Source organism: Tamandua tetradactyla, chromosome X, assembly GCF_023851605.1.
Source record: "Tamandua tetradactyla isolate mTamTet1 chromosome X, mTamTet1.pri, whole genome shotgun sequence".
Classification (NCBI taxonomy): domain Eukaryota; kingdom Metazoa; phylum Chordata; class Mammalia; order Pilosa; family Myrmecophagidae; genus Tamandua; species Tamandua tetradactyla.
In genome coordinates, this window is record NC_135353.1 from 33,067,681 (window position 1) to 33,084,596 (window position 16,916).

At 39.8% G+C, this 16,916-nt stretch overlaps 1 protein-coding gene across 1 annotated transcript in view; it reads left to right on the forward strand.

The window, feature by feature from the left end:
- LOC143671763 (fibrous sheath-interacting protein 2-like) overlaps window positions 1-14,842 on the forward strand; it is a 100,722-nt gene extending 85,880 nt beyond the window's left edge. The window contains exons 18-23 of the mRNA XM_077146943.1: window positions 1,095-1,595; window positions 2,621-2,721; window positions 3,843-3,889; window positions 7,796-7,839; window positions 10,891-10,957; window positions 14,670-14,842. Of these exons, the coding sequence (XP_077003058.1) occupies window positions 1,095-1,595; window positions 2,621-2,721; window positions 3,843-3,889; window positions 7,796-7,839; window positions 10,891-10,957; window positions 14,670-14,842 (933 nt within the window). The remainder of the gene's footprint in view (window positions 1-1,094; window positions 1,596-2,620; window positions 2,722-3,842; window positions 3,890-7,795; window positions 7,840-10,890; window positions 10,958-14,669) is intronic.
- Window positions 14,843-16,916: the final 2,074 nt, after the last annotated feature.

The window sequence follows — 16,916 nt, forward strand, 5'->3', positions numbered from 1 at the left end:
AAGAAAGAAAGTTCATCAATTTAGAGACCCAGACAGCTAGTGGGCTTCTCCTTCTCAGTCAGGAATCCACAAACAGGGCTTCAGTTGCTTTTCTGAGATACCAAATATTCCCAAGACATTAGACTAATGCTTATTAAAAGTTCATACAATAACAAACTGTGAAGCCATATAGAATGATTTTGGAGTTTTTGAACCACTGTTCACCTCTACCAGCACAGATTATCAAAAACTATTGTATTTCCATTTCTTACAGAAGTTCTTTCATTTTGTTTTGCACAAAAGATACTTCTTTAGGGCGACATCTGAAAATCCAGTTTACAGGGTTACAAAGGGATTTTGAGATCTAAATTGATAACTCTAATGTTTCTATGGCATCATCAAAGGTTACAGAAATGGGAAAAATCATTTATTTAATAATAACTGTTTACTCCTTGATCTGTTCCTTGAGCTGTCCTTAACATTGCAAAATGGAAAGTGACATTTGACTAGGGAGGTGAGGAAAAATGAAGATTTATTCTTTGAATCATCTTTTGCAAAATATGCACAAAGGATTAAGGGTAGAGGGATAAGGAGTTCAAAGGCTTTCACAATTTTGAGTATTATTCATCATCTTTTTAAAACCAGGTCAGTCAATATTTTGTCTTTTTTCATGAAGCATCTATACTTATATTACTCTATGATTAGCTCCCTACTAAGAAGTTGAAACACATTTTCATGTCTCAGTCTATTAGAAAACTTTCATGGTAAATGATGAAAACAAACTGTAATTAAAGGAATTTTGTATTTGGCATTTCTTGGCAAGTAAGAGGTAAACTTTAAAGCACAAAGAAAGACTCTTAGATCGTCTTCTTTGTACAGGAATAATATAATTTCTGAATGCAAAAAGACATTATAGAAATGAACAACTCTCTTCTTTATGATTTTCATTTATCTCTTCTGTTAAATGTATCATTAATATGCAAGTGGCATTTTAAGATAAATGATTTTAGTAAATTAAAACTAGATAGCATATGAAAATTTCCCTATTTCAACAGAACCACAAGGAAAATTCCTGTGGCAGTTGTTTTTAATAGTCATTGTCTCTTCAATTCCAGATGGCTAGCAGAAATTCGTTTCAGAATCTAAGAAAGCCTGACATCACCAGGGTGGAGCTTTTAAAAGATGTCCAGAATAAAAAAGATCTTATCATTCGGTTGGTAGCTCATGATATTAATAAAAAATATTTGGAACATAGAATAGAAGAGGACCTAGTTTCTGATGAAGAGGAAGTTGTTTTACAAGAGGTTGTGAAAGAAGAATTTGCAGAAAGCCCATTTGAAGGTCAAATAAAAGAAGACACGAAGCCAGTAGAAAGCATAGTGGCTTCTCCCAAGCTAATAATGAGCAGAAGCAGTCTGAAAAAAAATTTGTCACTCGGCAAACGTTGTCATTCCAAAGCCAGTGTAACTATAAAAAATGTCGGAGCATCATCAACTCAGTTGACAGAATCTGAGGAGACACAAAAGAAAAGAACTGATTCAGAAACCGGCAAGGCTACTTCACAATCCTCCACCAACACAGACTTTTCCTTATGGGAGAAAAAGTCCCAGTTTAGTGTAAGTAAAAAATGTGACTGTCAGTGACAGGATTTCTATGGAAAGAGCAGTGTGCTTCACAAACTTAGACCAAGTAATGTACCATGATCAGAAAGGAAAGGGTACTAAACTGGATCCAGGCAGTCTCTCTGATCTCTGATGATATATACAATAAGAAGGATATGATTAACATATGAAGCCAGAAGCTTCAACTGAGGAAAAAATGATCACAGAAAGAGTCCTGGGTTAGTTAGAAGCACAAGAAAAATGGAAAACAGGAGAAAAGCAAGCTAAGACCATCATTTTTTGTACACTGGCTGGTAAATACTCATTGAAAGTTTTGTGCACAGAAACCCCATACTAATGGATAGAAACAGAAGATGGGCTGGAGGGGAGTAAAAAGATTCATGCAAGTTCAGACTATCTAGGGTTTGAATCCTGCCTCTGCCACTTAATAGCTATATTACCTTTGGACAAAATACTCAGCCAAAATTTTTCTTAAAATACTTAGTCAACTTCTCCATACATCACAAGCTAGCCAATATACGTTGAATATCCCTCCCACAATCAGCCATAAACCCCACTATCACTCTGACTCATAGCTCTTGTCCTTGATTTTGTATGTCTCTAACAATGGTCTAGGTCCCACTGACCTCCTGAGTTAACCTTACCCAAAAATCTGTACCATACCACGTATTTGGAGAATACATATGATTTAGGATTTCCTGGTGAGACAATTTTCTCGATTATCTACTTGCCAGGATTCCCAATTTAACCCAGGAGCTGCAGTGAACCAGAGAAAACAAAATGAAGATATAGCAGGTCATTTCAGGAGCTCACCAGGTCCATAGCCTTAACCCAAACTCTGTGCTAGGTTCTGCAAAGCCATGTGTGATTTCATGAACAAATACAATATTCAAAACAGTTTCTCTAGACAGCATAATCAGAAAGCCTGGCTACAAAGATAACTAAGGGAATGTTACATAATACTTTATGTGATTGATTTCAAACTCTCCTTTATGTAATACCTGCTTATACTTTTCCAGGGAGAAGAAAGAAAATCTCTTACCGAACCAACACATTACTTTATACACAGACTTATGAGTTCATCCTCATACAATGAAGAGGATCTGTTTTCACTCTCTAGGTACAGTCAAAGCAGTACAAGTTGGCTAAGAAAACGAAAATCTGGGGAATTAAAATTATTCTCATGGGAAGAATGGGATCTTCAAGTAAACCTGTGAGGAAGGCAGTGTCCAGCTCCTCAGCCTTCCCTCACTCTCCCTCCTGGTTCACCACTGTGGTTACTCCTGGGCCTCCCCTTCCCATATTCACCTGACTCCCATTCCTATTTACCTGCTCTCTACCTTCTTCTCCTAGGACCTGATTTCTAGTATAGTGATATAGTTAGCAAGGTTAGATTAGGTTGTGACTAACGTGTTAGGTTCTTGAACCTAGGGGATGGACAGTGGATCAGCACTAGTCCCTGTGCCAAAGGCCTGCCCAAAAGGGTTACTACTCAGTTCCCTCAAATACCTAAATGTTCAAGAGTATGGCACTATTACAGGAATCCAAAGAATTTGGAGGGGGGTATAAGCTGAAGCATTCACAAAAGAATCCTCAAAAGAATTGGGAGTGAATTGGACCTTTAAGGATAGCTAAGACTTACCTAAGAAGACCGCCTAGGTTGGGGAAGAATACAGGAGCAAAGGCTGGACTATGCAGTAGTTATAAGGGACAGGCAGGGGGAAAAAGACACTGTACACTTAAAGTATGATTAACATTTTTTTTCTAAAATAGCTAAAATTTTTCTTAAGTTTATAAGAACATTCACAAACTAGAAGGGGCAACATTTAGTATCATGGAAGAAACTGGGTATAAGGAGAAACACTGACCTGGTTGTAACTACGTTTTTTTCCTCTTGGCACTATGAAGGTAGTATTTCTTTTTCGCCTGATGCTATTATGGGATATCTACTCCTGGCCCACTATTGACCCTATCTTCCCTCATAATCATGACAAACATAATAAGTAATGCAGGCAACTCTCAATTCTTTGAATCGATGGAGAAGAGAAGAGGGCATATATGAGACAAAATAAAAGTCAGTCTAGCAATTACTTTCATTTGATTTGAGAACTCAAAGACATACCATTCCAGGTTTGCTTCTATATGAATAATGACTTATAGATTGTTCTTTTGCTTAACCAGTAATCTCTTCAATTCATTAAATACATAAAAAGTAAAATGTCTTTTACCTTTTGTTTTTAGTGATGACGATGATCGTCCCTCAGATCCAAGTGCCAAAATAACAGAAGGTTGGATTGATTTTTTTTTCCTTAATTTGAAATAGATAGTATTTTAAAAGAGATTTTGATCATTATGTTGATGAATTTTCCTCTGTCAAACCCAAAGTTAACACTGGGTTTCCCACTAAGTTTATCTACTTTGGAAGTGTACTGGGTTGGTTAACTAGTTAAAACGAGCCAACTAATTTGCTTTTTCTGAATTTTTCCTAAGATTTCATTAATGATTTCAGTGTAGTGGATGTGGTATGATATTACAAGTTTATGATTACTTTTATTATTAATTTATATGTGACCCAGAACCCATGCTACTAGGACATAATCCTCTCTAAGAGTTTATCCTTGCTTTGTATAAATATCTTAGCCCTCCTAAAATAAATAAAAAATGCTTTTAAAGCTAAAGATTAAACCTAAATTTATTGCTTACATTAAAATCTGACTACAGTGGACCCTACTTTATTTTTTGCCTTCGTTAGAACTGGCTCATTAAAACATTTATGAGTTGGCTTTTGGGCCCTCTATTTGTTGAAACCTCAAAGGATCAATATAGTTCTAACATGACAGCATGGAATAGAAGTAGGAGTGCCCTGTTTACTATAAAGACAACCTTGAAACTCAGGCCACAGGGCTGGAGTTTCCCCTGACTATTTCAAATGTGCAACCCATTCAAGGAATTACTCAAGAAATATTTTCTCTCAACTTGAGAGTGGGAATGATATTCATTAAAAGAGGAAACATAGAATAGCAGTATGTATGCCTGAGTTCCATGAACACACCACAGCCAGGTGACATAATGTATCGCTGGTGTATTTACCACTTAATGGAGTCATAGGATGTTAAAGCCAGAAATGAGCCATCTAATATAACCCCCTCATTTTAGAGATGAAGAAACTGAGGTTCAGAATGGGAAAGTGACCTGTCTAAGTTTATACAGCAAGTCAGGGTATAGAGCCAAACCTGAATCCAGTGTAAGTGTTTCCTTCAGCTTCATTGCCCGGAATCATGCTCAGTTCGCTTATCCTTTGGTAATATTGCACCTGTGCATTGAATCATTTCTTCAGCAAAGATTCACTGAGCACTTTCTTTGTGCTGGAAGCTGTTCTAAGTGCTGAGGATATAGATATGAATAAAACAAAGTCCTTGCCTTCATGGTACTCATATTCTAACATGCAATCGGGAGAAGAGATATAAAGATTATTCTGGACAGGAATAAGTTCTTCTCATCTCATCTAGAGTAAAAGTTATAGTCTTTACAATTGCTTACAAGGTCCTAGGTGATCTAGATACTACTGCCCCTCCCCATTACCTCTCCTTATGATCCCTCCTAATCACTCCATTCTAGCCTCAAACATGCCAGGCAATCTCCTTTCTCAGGGTCTTTGCATCTGCTGAACTGCCTGCTACATTTTCCTCCCAGACATCTGCATAGCTCACTCCTCACCTCCTTCAGATCTCTGCTCAAATGCCACCTTCTCAGAAAAGCCTTCCCTGGCTATCCATTTGAAAATTGCAACCTCACTACCACCCCAACACACCTACCCCTCTACCTTGCTTTATTTATTTCCCTAGCATTTATACCATCTGAAAGACAGTATTTTTAAAATGTTTTTATTGGCTATCTCTCCTGCCCCTAGTATGTCAGCTCTGTGAGGGTGAAGAATTTTATCTGTTCACCATTATATCCCTATGTGCCTAGAAAAATGGCACATAGTAAGTCCTCAGTAAATATTTATGGAATTCCCAAATAAGTATGATAAAAAGAATAATAAACATAATATTGACTGGGTAGTTTAGTTTCTTTAGTTCAGGAAACCCAGAAATATCTGATGTTAATGACAAGGAGGCAACCACAGGAAGATCTGGAAGTAGACGATACAGTAGGTGCAAAGACACTAGGATGGGATGAGCTAGGCATGTTAGAGAAAAAGGCCAGTTCCTAGAGCACAGTGAAAAGGAAAGTAGTTTGAGATGAGGCTGGAGAGAGGCAGGGGCCAGATCATGCAGGGCCGTTTGTACACCATGGAAAGGAGTGCGGATTATTTTCCTGGTTGCAGTAGGAAGTCTGTAGGAAGGTCTTAAGCAGAGAAGTGACATAATCTAATTCGTGAATTTACAAAAATCCCTCTGGCTACTGTTTGGAGAATGACCTGAATAGGGATAGGATTAAAGCAGGGAGACCAGTTAGGAAGCTATTACAATAATCCAGGCAAGAGATGATAGTGGCTTGGTCTAGGGTGATGGCAGTGGAGGTGGTGAGAAGCAAATAGATTCAGCATATATTTTGAAGGTAGTGTCAACAAGACTTGCTAATGGGCTGGATGCTGGGAGTGAGGAAAACAGAAGAATCAAGACTGATTCTTATGATTTTGGCTTGATCAACTGAGTGGCTCATAGTACCATTAAATGAGACAGGAAGGACTAGGAGAGGACTAAGGGACCAGAAATCTCTTTGGGCTGTGTTGAGACTGAGATGTCCATTAGACATTCAAGTGGAGATGTCACTTAGTGGTTGGATATTTAAGTCCAGAGTTCAGTGGAAAGGTCAAGGCTGTAGATATAATTTCTTAGTTCATATAATAAACAGTAAAATTTCATTTAAGGTTATTTTGATTATCTAGGACTCTCAAATACCTGTAGTTTTTCTGTACCTTCTTCATCAAAACAACTTTCTAGGTATATTGTGGGGAGTCAATACCCATTTAATTCAGACACTTAAAAACTGATGTTTGGAATGATGGCCCTGATAAACCCAAATGTCCTCAATCATCAAAAAAAAATCAGTTAAAATATGTACAGTATGGTTAGAATGCCTGCCTTCCATGCGGGAGACCCGGGTTCGATTCCCGGACCATGTACCCCCCCAAAAGAAAAATTTATATATGTGCAATATACAAGTCTTCCTAAGGTAAGACACTTTAGACTGAACAGTAACCAATAAAGAAATGTAGACAATATTCTAGTTAACTAATTTTATCAGATAATTCAATGAATGAGATCCCCTTCATATTCAAGATAACTGAGATTTTATTCTAGTATTTTTTCCAAAACCTACCTTGGCCCCAAAGCTAACCCTCACATCTTGATCCTTCATGATCACACATGTATAAAATGCATATAAAATATATACATATTACCTTGTTTGAGCCTCTTGTGAGAAAGTAGTCGCATCCCCATTTTACCTATGAGGAAACAGAAGTTGGAAGCAATCTGTCATTGTTCTCACAACTCTAATAAGTGAAGCTAAGACTCAAACCCAATTTCTCTGACTACAAATAAGTCCGGTGCTCTTTTTGTTACTAGCTGCCTCACTATGTGTGGATCTTTTGGAAACCTCTCTCGGTATCGTTTCTACCTCCTCGGGCTAAATTTCTCTTACTGGCCTAGTGATATGTCCTGGAACTCAGAGTAGGACCTCAGTGCTCTCCTGATTTTCACAGGAAGTAACTATTTCCTAAGACCAGCACCTTTCTGGAATTCCTTTAGGCCTTGTTCTTTTTTTTTTTTTTTAATAACATTTTACACCAGAGAATTACCAGGGCCCCTAGAAATCATCCACAGCCTAATTTCTCATTTTACAAATGAGCAAAGAGACCCATGGAGTTTGAGTGGTTGAACGAGGATGCATAACGAGTTCCAGAACTTACCTCTCCTGCTTTCTGGCCAGTGCTCCTTCCACTACATCATATTCCATCTTTCCCAGTTTCTAAAGTAAAGAGCCACGACCTGTGTCTAGCCTTCTAGGACTATCACCTCTTTTCAGCTTTATTCTTGTTGTCTGTATATTGAAAAAGTGGAACTGTTCTATTTGCCTGATTTCTGTGATTCTTTCTTTGATGAAAGTTATTAGGATTATTTTGGTGCCAACATTTGTACATGTCTCTGAAATAACTGTTTTCCAATATTGTGTTTTGATCACAGAAAGTTTGGAGGATCCAGATCTAAAGAATTCAAGCAGTATTAAGGTAACTATTTTTCCCTGGCTCCCCGTTATGATGGAGGTGCAGTGCAGAGGGGAATGGCCCAGTTGTCAAGGCAAAATAAGGGATTGCCTGTGTGGTGTGCTTTGAGGGACATCGGGAAGCCTTGTTCACAACTTCACACACCCAAATCTCTCCCGGCTGGGCCAGGCCCAGGTTCCTGCAAATCCCTATATCAAAATCCTCACCTTTGGGTTAAGTCTTCCTTGTCTATGTGCACAAAGTACGCCACAGTCGCCCCTCAGCACCTTAGTATCATTCAATCATTCCAATCATTTGCTCTGTTCCTGTAGCCTCTGGAGAAAATCTGAAAGGGAGTGTGAGTCACCCGGCAGGTAGACCCAGGTGAGGTACCTGATGAGAGCAGAGAGGAAACAGATGCTTAGAAGAGGAAACAGGGAATGAGTGCTGATTCCAACATCTTCCCAGTATTTCTGAGGACTGCCAATGCCTCAGTGTGATCCCAGCAAATTCCCCTTCCCTAAGTCCCTCTTAGGAAATTTCAAATTAGGGGCAAAGCTACATATCCTCCTCTCTTATTTCTTTTGTAGTGCAATTTATATTGAGATATATTCGCACATCATACAATCCAACCACATATAACAGTCAGTAGCTCACAGTATCATCACATAGTTGTACATTCACCTCCTCTGTGTTTTGTATCGCCTTTCCTTTCTTCTTGGTTGACTTTGAGCTTCCTCCCACCCACATACACACACACACACACACACACACGTGCTAGCGTGCGGCTCATCAATTTTTCCAGTCATTCCTTATTTATCAATATTAACATCTACTTGACAACCTCAAGCTTTACCTACAGACTGCACTTTTCAAGGAAAATTATAAAGAGGAGAGGCTGACCCTCCAATCTGAAGGGCCTACTGACATGCTCTTCCTTTTGCCATACTGATTCCCTGGCTCATTTGGACTCTTTCTGCCAATTGCCCTACTTCTCACTTGCTCATTTTTTTTTCCCATTGTAAAACTATAGTTAAAGTATGATCCATTAAGGTGTTCAGCACCCTTTATTCAATAGCATGGAAATTCCTGCTTGCATTTAGTCCCGGGAAAACTGTAGTCTCTGTATATATAAATATATCTGCTCTCCAGTGTCAGAAAAGAAATCATTTTGTTTCCCTCAGTCCAAAGTCCTTACCATGGACTAACAAGGTCCTGCATGAACTGAACCCTCCCTCTCCACCCCCACCCATCACCTCTGTTGCTCCAGCCTTCATACTGCACCCCTAACATGCCAAGCATGCTTCCATCTTCGTACTTGCTCTTCCTCTGCCAGGAACTCTCTGCTCCTAAGTATTAGTGTGGCTTGCTCTCTCAACTCCTTGTGGTCTTTGCTCCAAAGTCACCTCAGTGAGGCCTTCCCTGACCATACCACGTAAAACAGAAATACACACACACACTACCCTCTTTGTCCTGCTTTATTTTTCTTCAAAGCACTTAAGTCACCATTCAGTCAGTCATTCATTCAACAATTATTTATTGAGTGCCTACTATATTTCAGGCACTGGAGATTCAGCAGTAAACAAAACAGACAAAAATCCCTGCCCTTACCCTCTGACAATATATCTACTTTAATATAATCTTCATGAAGGCAAGGGCCTTACTGTTCTGTTCATAGCTATATCCCCAGGACCCAACACAGTGACTAACATATAGTAGACATTCAACAAACATTTGTTGAATGAGCAAATGCCTTAGCCATCAGAGCCAAATTTAGTATCTAAGGCAGTTTGTTCCCCCAAACACCTCTCCCTGTGAATCTGATGTTTAGCCACATTTGTCAACTTCCACACAAAGAAGAGGTCCCCAACCCGGCTGCACATCGGAATCATTTGGAAAACTTTGAAAAACTACTGATGCCCAGGTCCACCTCCAGAGATTGTGATTCAGTTGCCTGGACGTTGGAAGTTTTAAAAACTCCCCAGATGATTTTCATGTAGAGTCAGTGCTGAGAACCGCTGATTTAAATAATCTATTCATGTCAGGCACTTCATAGCATCTACCCCTGCAGCGTCCTTTAGATCAGGACTTCTCAACCTGGCTAAACATTAGAGTCACTTGGGGCACTTTTCAGAAATATCAATACTTTCCTCAGCCTCAGGTATTCCGGTTCAATTGGGGTGAAGCCCAAGCATCCATATTTTTTATATCTATCCAGATGGTTCTTTTGTGCTGCCAGGATTGAGAATCAGTGCTTTATATTGTCTCTGGCCCAGTTTATCCCTTTAAGTATCCTGTTTTGCAATGTCTTAGGCCATAAACTGCCTCAGGTCCTCTTGGAAGAAATAGAGTAAAACTCTCATAGTAATACTTCCACACAATCAATACAAAACACACTCCTCTTATCTCGCATGTCTTTAGGCCTTACTTCACTTTCTTTCTTAACCACCACCACCAGAGAGTAGCCCCACTGCCATCCTACTCCCTTCCCCATCTTTTTTATGTCCTTCTGCAACAAGGCCACTTCTGCACTCAAATAGGTGGTAACATCCACAGAGGCTCCAGGATGAGCACCACTATCCTGCCCTACCATCTCCATGCTTCTGCAACCCACACTGCCATTTTCCTACTCCAGACCCCAGGATTGCTAAAATTTCTACAAAAGGAGATCAGGATGGTAAATAGACATCCCTTTCCCCCCTTCTTTCCTTAAGCCTGCCCTTATTATCGTCTCTCAGAGAAGGATCTAGAGCATTTTATTTCTTCCAAGCCCAAGGAAGGAGGGGGGCAGACAGGGCTGACACTTTTTATGACCTTGGATACTTGAGACCTTGAAATTATCCTACAGGGGCAGCCAAGGATGACATTCATGCCTGGGGCCAGTCCCGGGGATCTTAATTACTATGAGAAATAATGCCTCTAAACAGTCTAAATCTCAGATTGCAGAGCCCCAAGGTTACATGCACAATGTTGCAATGGTCGTAGTCCATCCTGTGAGGATTTCTAGGTATCTCTAGTGTTTACTATCCAACAGAGGCAGGGGCCTAAGGTAATATTTCACCTTTGTCTTGGCAGTTGATCACCCTCTATAGACGCCAAAGTGCTCTTGCCAGTACATATTCCTCAAGTGATGGCATTTCAGGTACAAAGTATATGTCATTTAACTACTAATATAATAAGACTCTCAGTTATGTCATTTTAAATATAGAAGTTTTCATTATTCACCCCCCTGGAATGAGTGGTTCCAGCCTTGCAGTACCCCCTCCCACCACCAATATGACAATATGCATATGTCTGTAGAATGCAATTTGTAGGTTATTATGCAGTTCTTTGGTTCAAATCTCATGGCAAAGGCCTAACAGATATTGGTGTGACAGAACATTTATTAGGTTCTGGCTGTGTACCAGACATTCTGCCAAGTGCTTTTCTCATATCTGCCCTGTGAAGTATTATCTCCATTTCATTGATGAGGAAAACAGTCACTAAAGTGAGGTTACCATGCCACACACCCTCTGCCAGTGTTAAAGTCTCATTTTACAGAAGAGAAAATGGCGGTATATGACCTGCCTGAGGTCACACAGCTAGCAAATGGCAGATCCAAGGCTCAGACGCCATGGGTCCGGTAGTTTTCATCCCCTGCACTCTCCTCACACCAGACACAGCTCGTCACCATTTCATCTGAGAACTATGCCACAGCCAAGGACAGTCCGCAGAGTTCAGTGGCAAGTAGGAAAGATCTCATCTAGGTCTCTGGCATTGTGCCCAGTTTGACAGTAAACCTACATTCTTCTGTATCTGAAGTTTGAAGGGAGCACTTCCACTACCCCTAGCATTTTACACATTACTGGAATTCACGGGTCACAGGTAGAAACTCAAAGAGCATATTTTTGCTCTTCTATAGGGCTTTTGGAGGAAGAGATGCCAAAATGGGTAACTTTATGCTAATAAAGATGCTTTAAAACACGTAAAGGCCCTCAGAAGAGAATTTAGTGGAAAGTACAGTGATGCCTATTTATGAAAACAAACAAGAAAAGAGGACCTCTGGACCACACATACCCATTACAGCTTATGGTATACTTGGTACAAATCTAATTTGATTGGGAATCAAAGTCAGTTTATGTTGTGAAGTGCTATTCAGCCTGCACATGCCCCAGCCACTTTGGCCATAAACACCCAGGCACATCTTTCTTCATAGTGGCTGGTGCCAGCCAGGTGAACTCCACTACTCAGCCCACAAGCTGATCAGCATCAGGGTATTTGTGTCAGACCATTGAGTCCTTCAGGGTTTGCTTTTTGAAAAGTGAGTTGGTCTTACTAAGCTGACTTCCTTTTAACATAATATCTAACTCTCCTAGTTCAAACTTGTGAATGCCACACCTACCACTTAATTTCTCTTCTTAGCCATTTAGTTTTGAAAATGCATACGAATTGGTAGCCAAAGGGTACACTGTGCTCTTAGGGATGAGTTTCATACATGTGTCCTGGGATAACTGCCAATCTTGAACACTATGCAGTAATCTAACAATGATTGCTCTTTGGGACAGTGTCTCTAAGTGTCATCCAGGGACTCCTAACCTCAGAATCACCCTTAGCAATGCAGATTCCTGACCCTTCCCAGAGCTGCTCAGTTACTATCTCTGGGAAATGGTGACTGGGCATCTGCACTTTTAAACAGACTCCCAAATTTCAAAAACAAAGCTTCATTTGTCCCTTCCATTAAGACTTTCAGAATCTGGCCTCACAGTGTACCTCTCAATCCTGTAACTGAAAATCTTTGTCCTGCCTTTTCAGACTTTAGATCTCTTTTCTTCATTCAAGCCTTTGACTTTGCCCTTGCAGATGTAGGTTTGTCTCTTTATTAATTTCTAGGTTGTTCTCATTTTTTTTTCACTACTAGCACATTCTAGTATCTCATTATTTTGTTTTACAAGAAAAGATGTTCTTATTCATTGACCATCAAATAAATGTAAATCAAAACCACAAAATACCACTTCACACCCACAAGGATGGTTATTAATTTAAAAAAAAAGTGTTGGTGAGGATGAGAACTTATAAGTCTTGTACATTGTTGGTGGGAATGAAAATTGGTGCAGCTGCTGTGGAAAACAGTTTGGGAGCTCCTCTGAAAATAGAACATAAAATTACTATATGACCTGGCAATCCCAATTTTAGATATATGCTAAAAGAATTGAAAGCAACGACTCAAGCAGACACCTGCACACCAATATTCATTGCATTATTCACAATTGCCAAAAGATTAAAGCAACCCAAGTATCCATCCACAGACAAATGGATAATCAAAATGTGTTACATATACAATGCAACATCATTCAGTTGTAAAAAGGAATGAAGTTCTGATATATACAACAACTTGGGTAAACCCTGAAGACACTATGTTTAGTGAAATAAGCCAGATACAAAAGGTTAAATACTGTATGGTTTCATTTATATGAAATACCTAGAATAAATAAATTCAGAGATGGAAAGTAGGTACAGATTATCAGGGGCCAGGGGTTATGAGTAGGACTAAGAATGGGGAGTCTTTGCTTAAAGGGTAGGGGTTTATGTTTGAGGTGATGGAAAAGTTTTGCAGATGGTGGTGATGGGAGCACAATGTGTGAATATAATACTGATGAGCTGAATACTTGAAAGGATTAAAATGAGAAATTTTGAGTTGTATATATGTTGCCACAATAAAATGTTTTTAAAAATTGGATGTAAGGAACAATTATTAGATAGTGCTTTTGGAATTATAAATATGCAAACTAAAATAAAAAGAATAATTAAATAACATAGTTAAAGATGATGTTAAAATAGTACCCCTAAAAGTAGAATAAAAACAGAGATAGTTATTAGGAAACAGCAGACAATAGAGCAGTTTCTCAGAGGGGAGTATCTTGGAAATGCAGAGAGTGTGCTGTCATAAGGGATGGGTCACCACTGGTTTTTAGATGGCATGGGTGGCAGGCACTAGAAGTCCTGCCAAGCCAGTACCTCATTATTAATTTGAAAAGCTACACTTATTTGTTTCCTTTTATTTGGGGGTGAATTTGCTTGTCCTCTACCTTAGCTTTGACCACAGATTCTTGAGGTTCTAGCGGTTATATTGCTGAAATAGATCAAAACTAGGTATCTACAAGAAGTATAGAAAGTATGTGCTTTTATCACCCTGGATCTTTTCATGTGAGATCACATCCTGTCATGAAAGTTCAGCAAAGTAGATGAGTATTCATTTCTGTCCTTCCAGATATAATGATCAGTTTGTTAAAGTAAACTGAGAGAGCCCTATGCACAAAGCAAATGGTGCAGAAAAAATGAGTCCAAATGGAGACTTATTGGTTGTGCAAGTCCTTTACAGCTCACCCAACAAACAGATCATTTGGGGTCAGTCAAGTGAAAATTTACCTAAGTGGGTGAGAAATCATAGCCGTTTTTTAATGCACTTCTGAATTTACCTGGAAATCCTGAAATAGACACCCATACTGTTAAGAGTTGAGCATTCCCTTTTTATGGAGAATTAAGTCATTAGGCATTTTCAGAACAATATCCACTAGAATGAGAGAGGCATCAGGAGGCAGTGAGCACAATGCTGGCCTGTGTGTCACAGAGCCTGGGCCCTAGTGCCAACATGGCCACTTTCTACCCACGTGGCAAGGGGGTTGGCCTCACCGAACTTCTCAGGTTTCCTTCACAGGGGTGTCAGGAGGCACAAAGAATCTTTGTGAAAGCATTTTTTTAATCATGTTATTATATAAATGTTTATTTCTGAATCCTAAATCATCAATCTCCTGGCATGAGAGCCTCAATTGGAAAGTGTAACCATTGTCTGTATTTCTCTTTTGGTTTGTTCACAGACTCTGATAAGCCCAGTACTTCTAAACAGGGATCTGAAATGATGAAGAAGGTATCATCAGCTCTGTCAAAAGTGTTTTCAAGATCTAACATGGATATTCCCAAATCTTCCTCACTCCCACCCCCAGCCCCACCCTCTCACCCACCCCCACCCTCTCACCAGGACAAAAACTGACATTACTACATCTGACTTTCCTTAGAAAAGTAAATGGTTTTTAACCTTCATAGTGTGTCCTATGTGCTGATTCTTACAATACTGAAAATAAGAGTAAAGAAAGTATAAGGGGGGCTGTGCTTTCCATATAGCTGCATCTTCCTGGCAGTGTGGGATTTAAGCTCTGCTCTTGAGGGCCCTGCAGCCTCACTGGGAAGATAAAACTAACTTACAAGCAAAACTCTGAGACCAGTTAGACAGTGTCTTAAGTATTTCAGATGCTCTAGAGAGTTCAAAAAAGGACTCATGGCTGTGAGCCAGAGTGTTCATAAGTTTCCCAGAGAAACCAGCGAAGACAAATCTTAAAAAGATTTAGATGGGCATAGAAAGTACCAGAGGCACTTTCCTCTTGGATTACACAGCTAGTTATAATCCTACCATGCCTTATCAGTATAATTCAGCACTGTTCAATATAATTTTCTGGGATGATGGAAATCGTGTATGCATACACAGTTTAATATAGTAGCCACTTGTCACATATGGCTACTACATCACCTGTGTCACTGAGGAACTTAATTTTTAATTTTAATAGCCACATGTGACTAGTAGCTATCGAATTAGATATTGCATTTTTAGTTAGTACCTGGCCACACAACCTTACGGCACTAGCCAGTTCAGGATTTCCCTGACAGTTCCTTTTTACTGTCCAGCCCCAAACATCTACAGTAGTCCAGAGACCTGAACTCTCATCTGGGCTTTGAAGCCTCCAAGCAATCCTCCTGTCCCCTTCAAATTGCTTGATCCACTTGCATGGCCAGAGGGAAGACCATGCTTTTCAGTCACACCTGCTCCCTGCACTTGCCAAAACTCAGTTGATAAGAAAGCAAATCAGGATCTGCACCCAGTGGCCTCCACAGTATTTCAGTGGGCAGAAATACCACTCTGGTACTGAAGCCTCCATTCTGGAATCCCTCTATCCACCCAATAAATAGGAAAAACTGATCACTCAACTAGCAATTCTCATACCCCAGCTTTATGCAAGAACTAAGGGGAGAGAAAGGTCCCAGCCCTATCCAGAACTCCCCAGGGAAACATTCGTAGACAAGTAAATCTTCTTTCAGAAGCACCAATATTCCACGAATGTTATATTAACTGAATTTTAACAAACAGAGGAGTAGGCAGCTTTATGTCCAAACATCACCAATGCCCAAATGTGGTTGTGTTCATCTGCTCACGCCTTAATCCCAGTCCTACATATTTAAGTTCATCACATGCAACGGCATAATTTGATTTTTTTAAAGGTCCACAACAATGACAAGCACTGATATTACATATGGCTGTAATTTATTTTTATTAATGAGTAATATGCACTCAGTATAGAAATCAAAAGTACAAAAGGTACAGTGAAAAGCCTCTTGCCCTCTCCCTTTTCCAGCTACCTGATTCTCCTGTCCAGAAGCAATCTCTGTAACCAATATTTCAAGTACCCTTCAGAGATACTGCATGGGATGAAAAGTATGCTAATGGATAACTTTAGAAAGAAGTCTGATTGAATATCCTCCCTCAGAAAGGTAGAAAACAGAGAAAGTGAAAGAGGGAGAAAGAAAGAACATGAGCATGCTATTTGACAACTGCGATTTCTTGGTGGCACTGCTTTGGTCTGTTTCTGAATTGCATTTGTGACTTCGAATAAACAAAGTCAGCCCTCATTTTTAAAAACGCTTTTTGTCTAATGCACTAAATATCAAAAGATGAGCCCCCAAATGGGAGGAAAGATGCCTGCCATAGCTGTTCAAAGCCTGCTGCCCCAAATGCATTAAAAATGTTTATGAGCTGCTAGGCAAGTTGGTGGCATAGAGAGGTGTGGAATTTAGTTCGTCCTCCAGAGCCGCTAGTAAATAGCCAGGAACAGTACAGAGCAACTGCTAGAGGAACGTCAATGATAAGACACAGAGTATATACCATCCTAGACCAGGTGGAAGAGCTGAGATCCCACACAGAACTGTAAGTCCCACAAGCCTTGGAGGCCAGTGCCCCTCCCCTACAAATGAAGCAGGCTGGTTCCCCAAGGGGAAAGGAAACAGACTTTACAAGT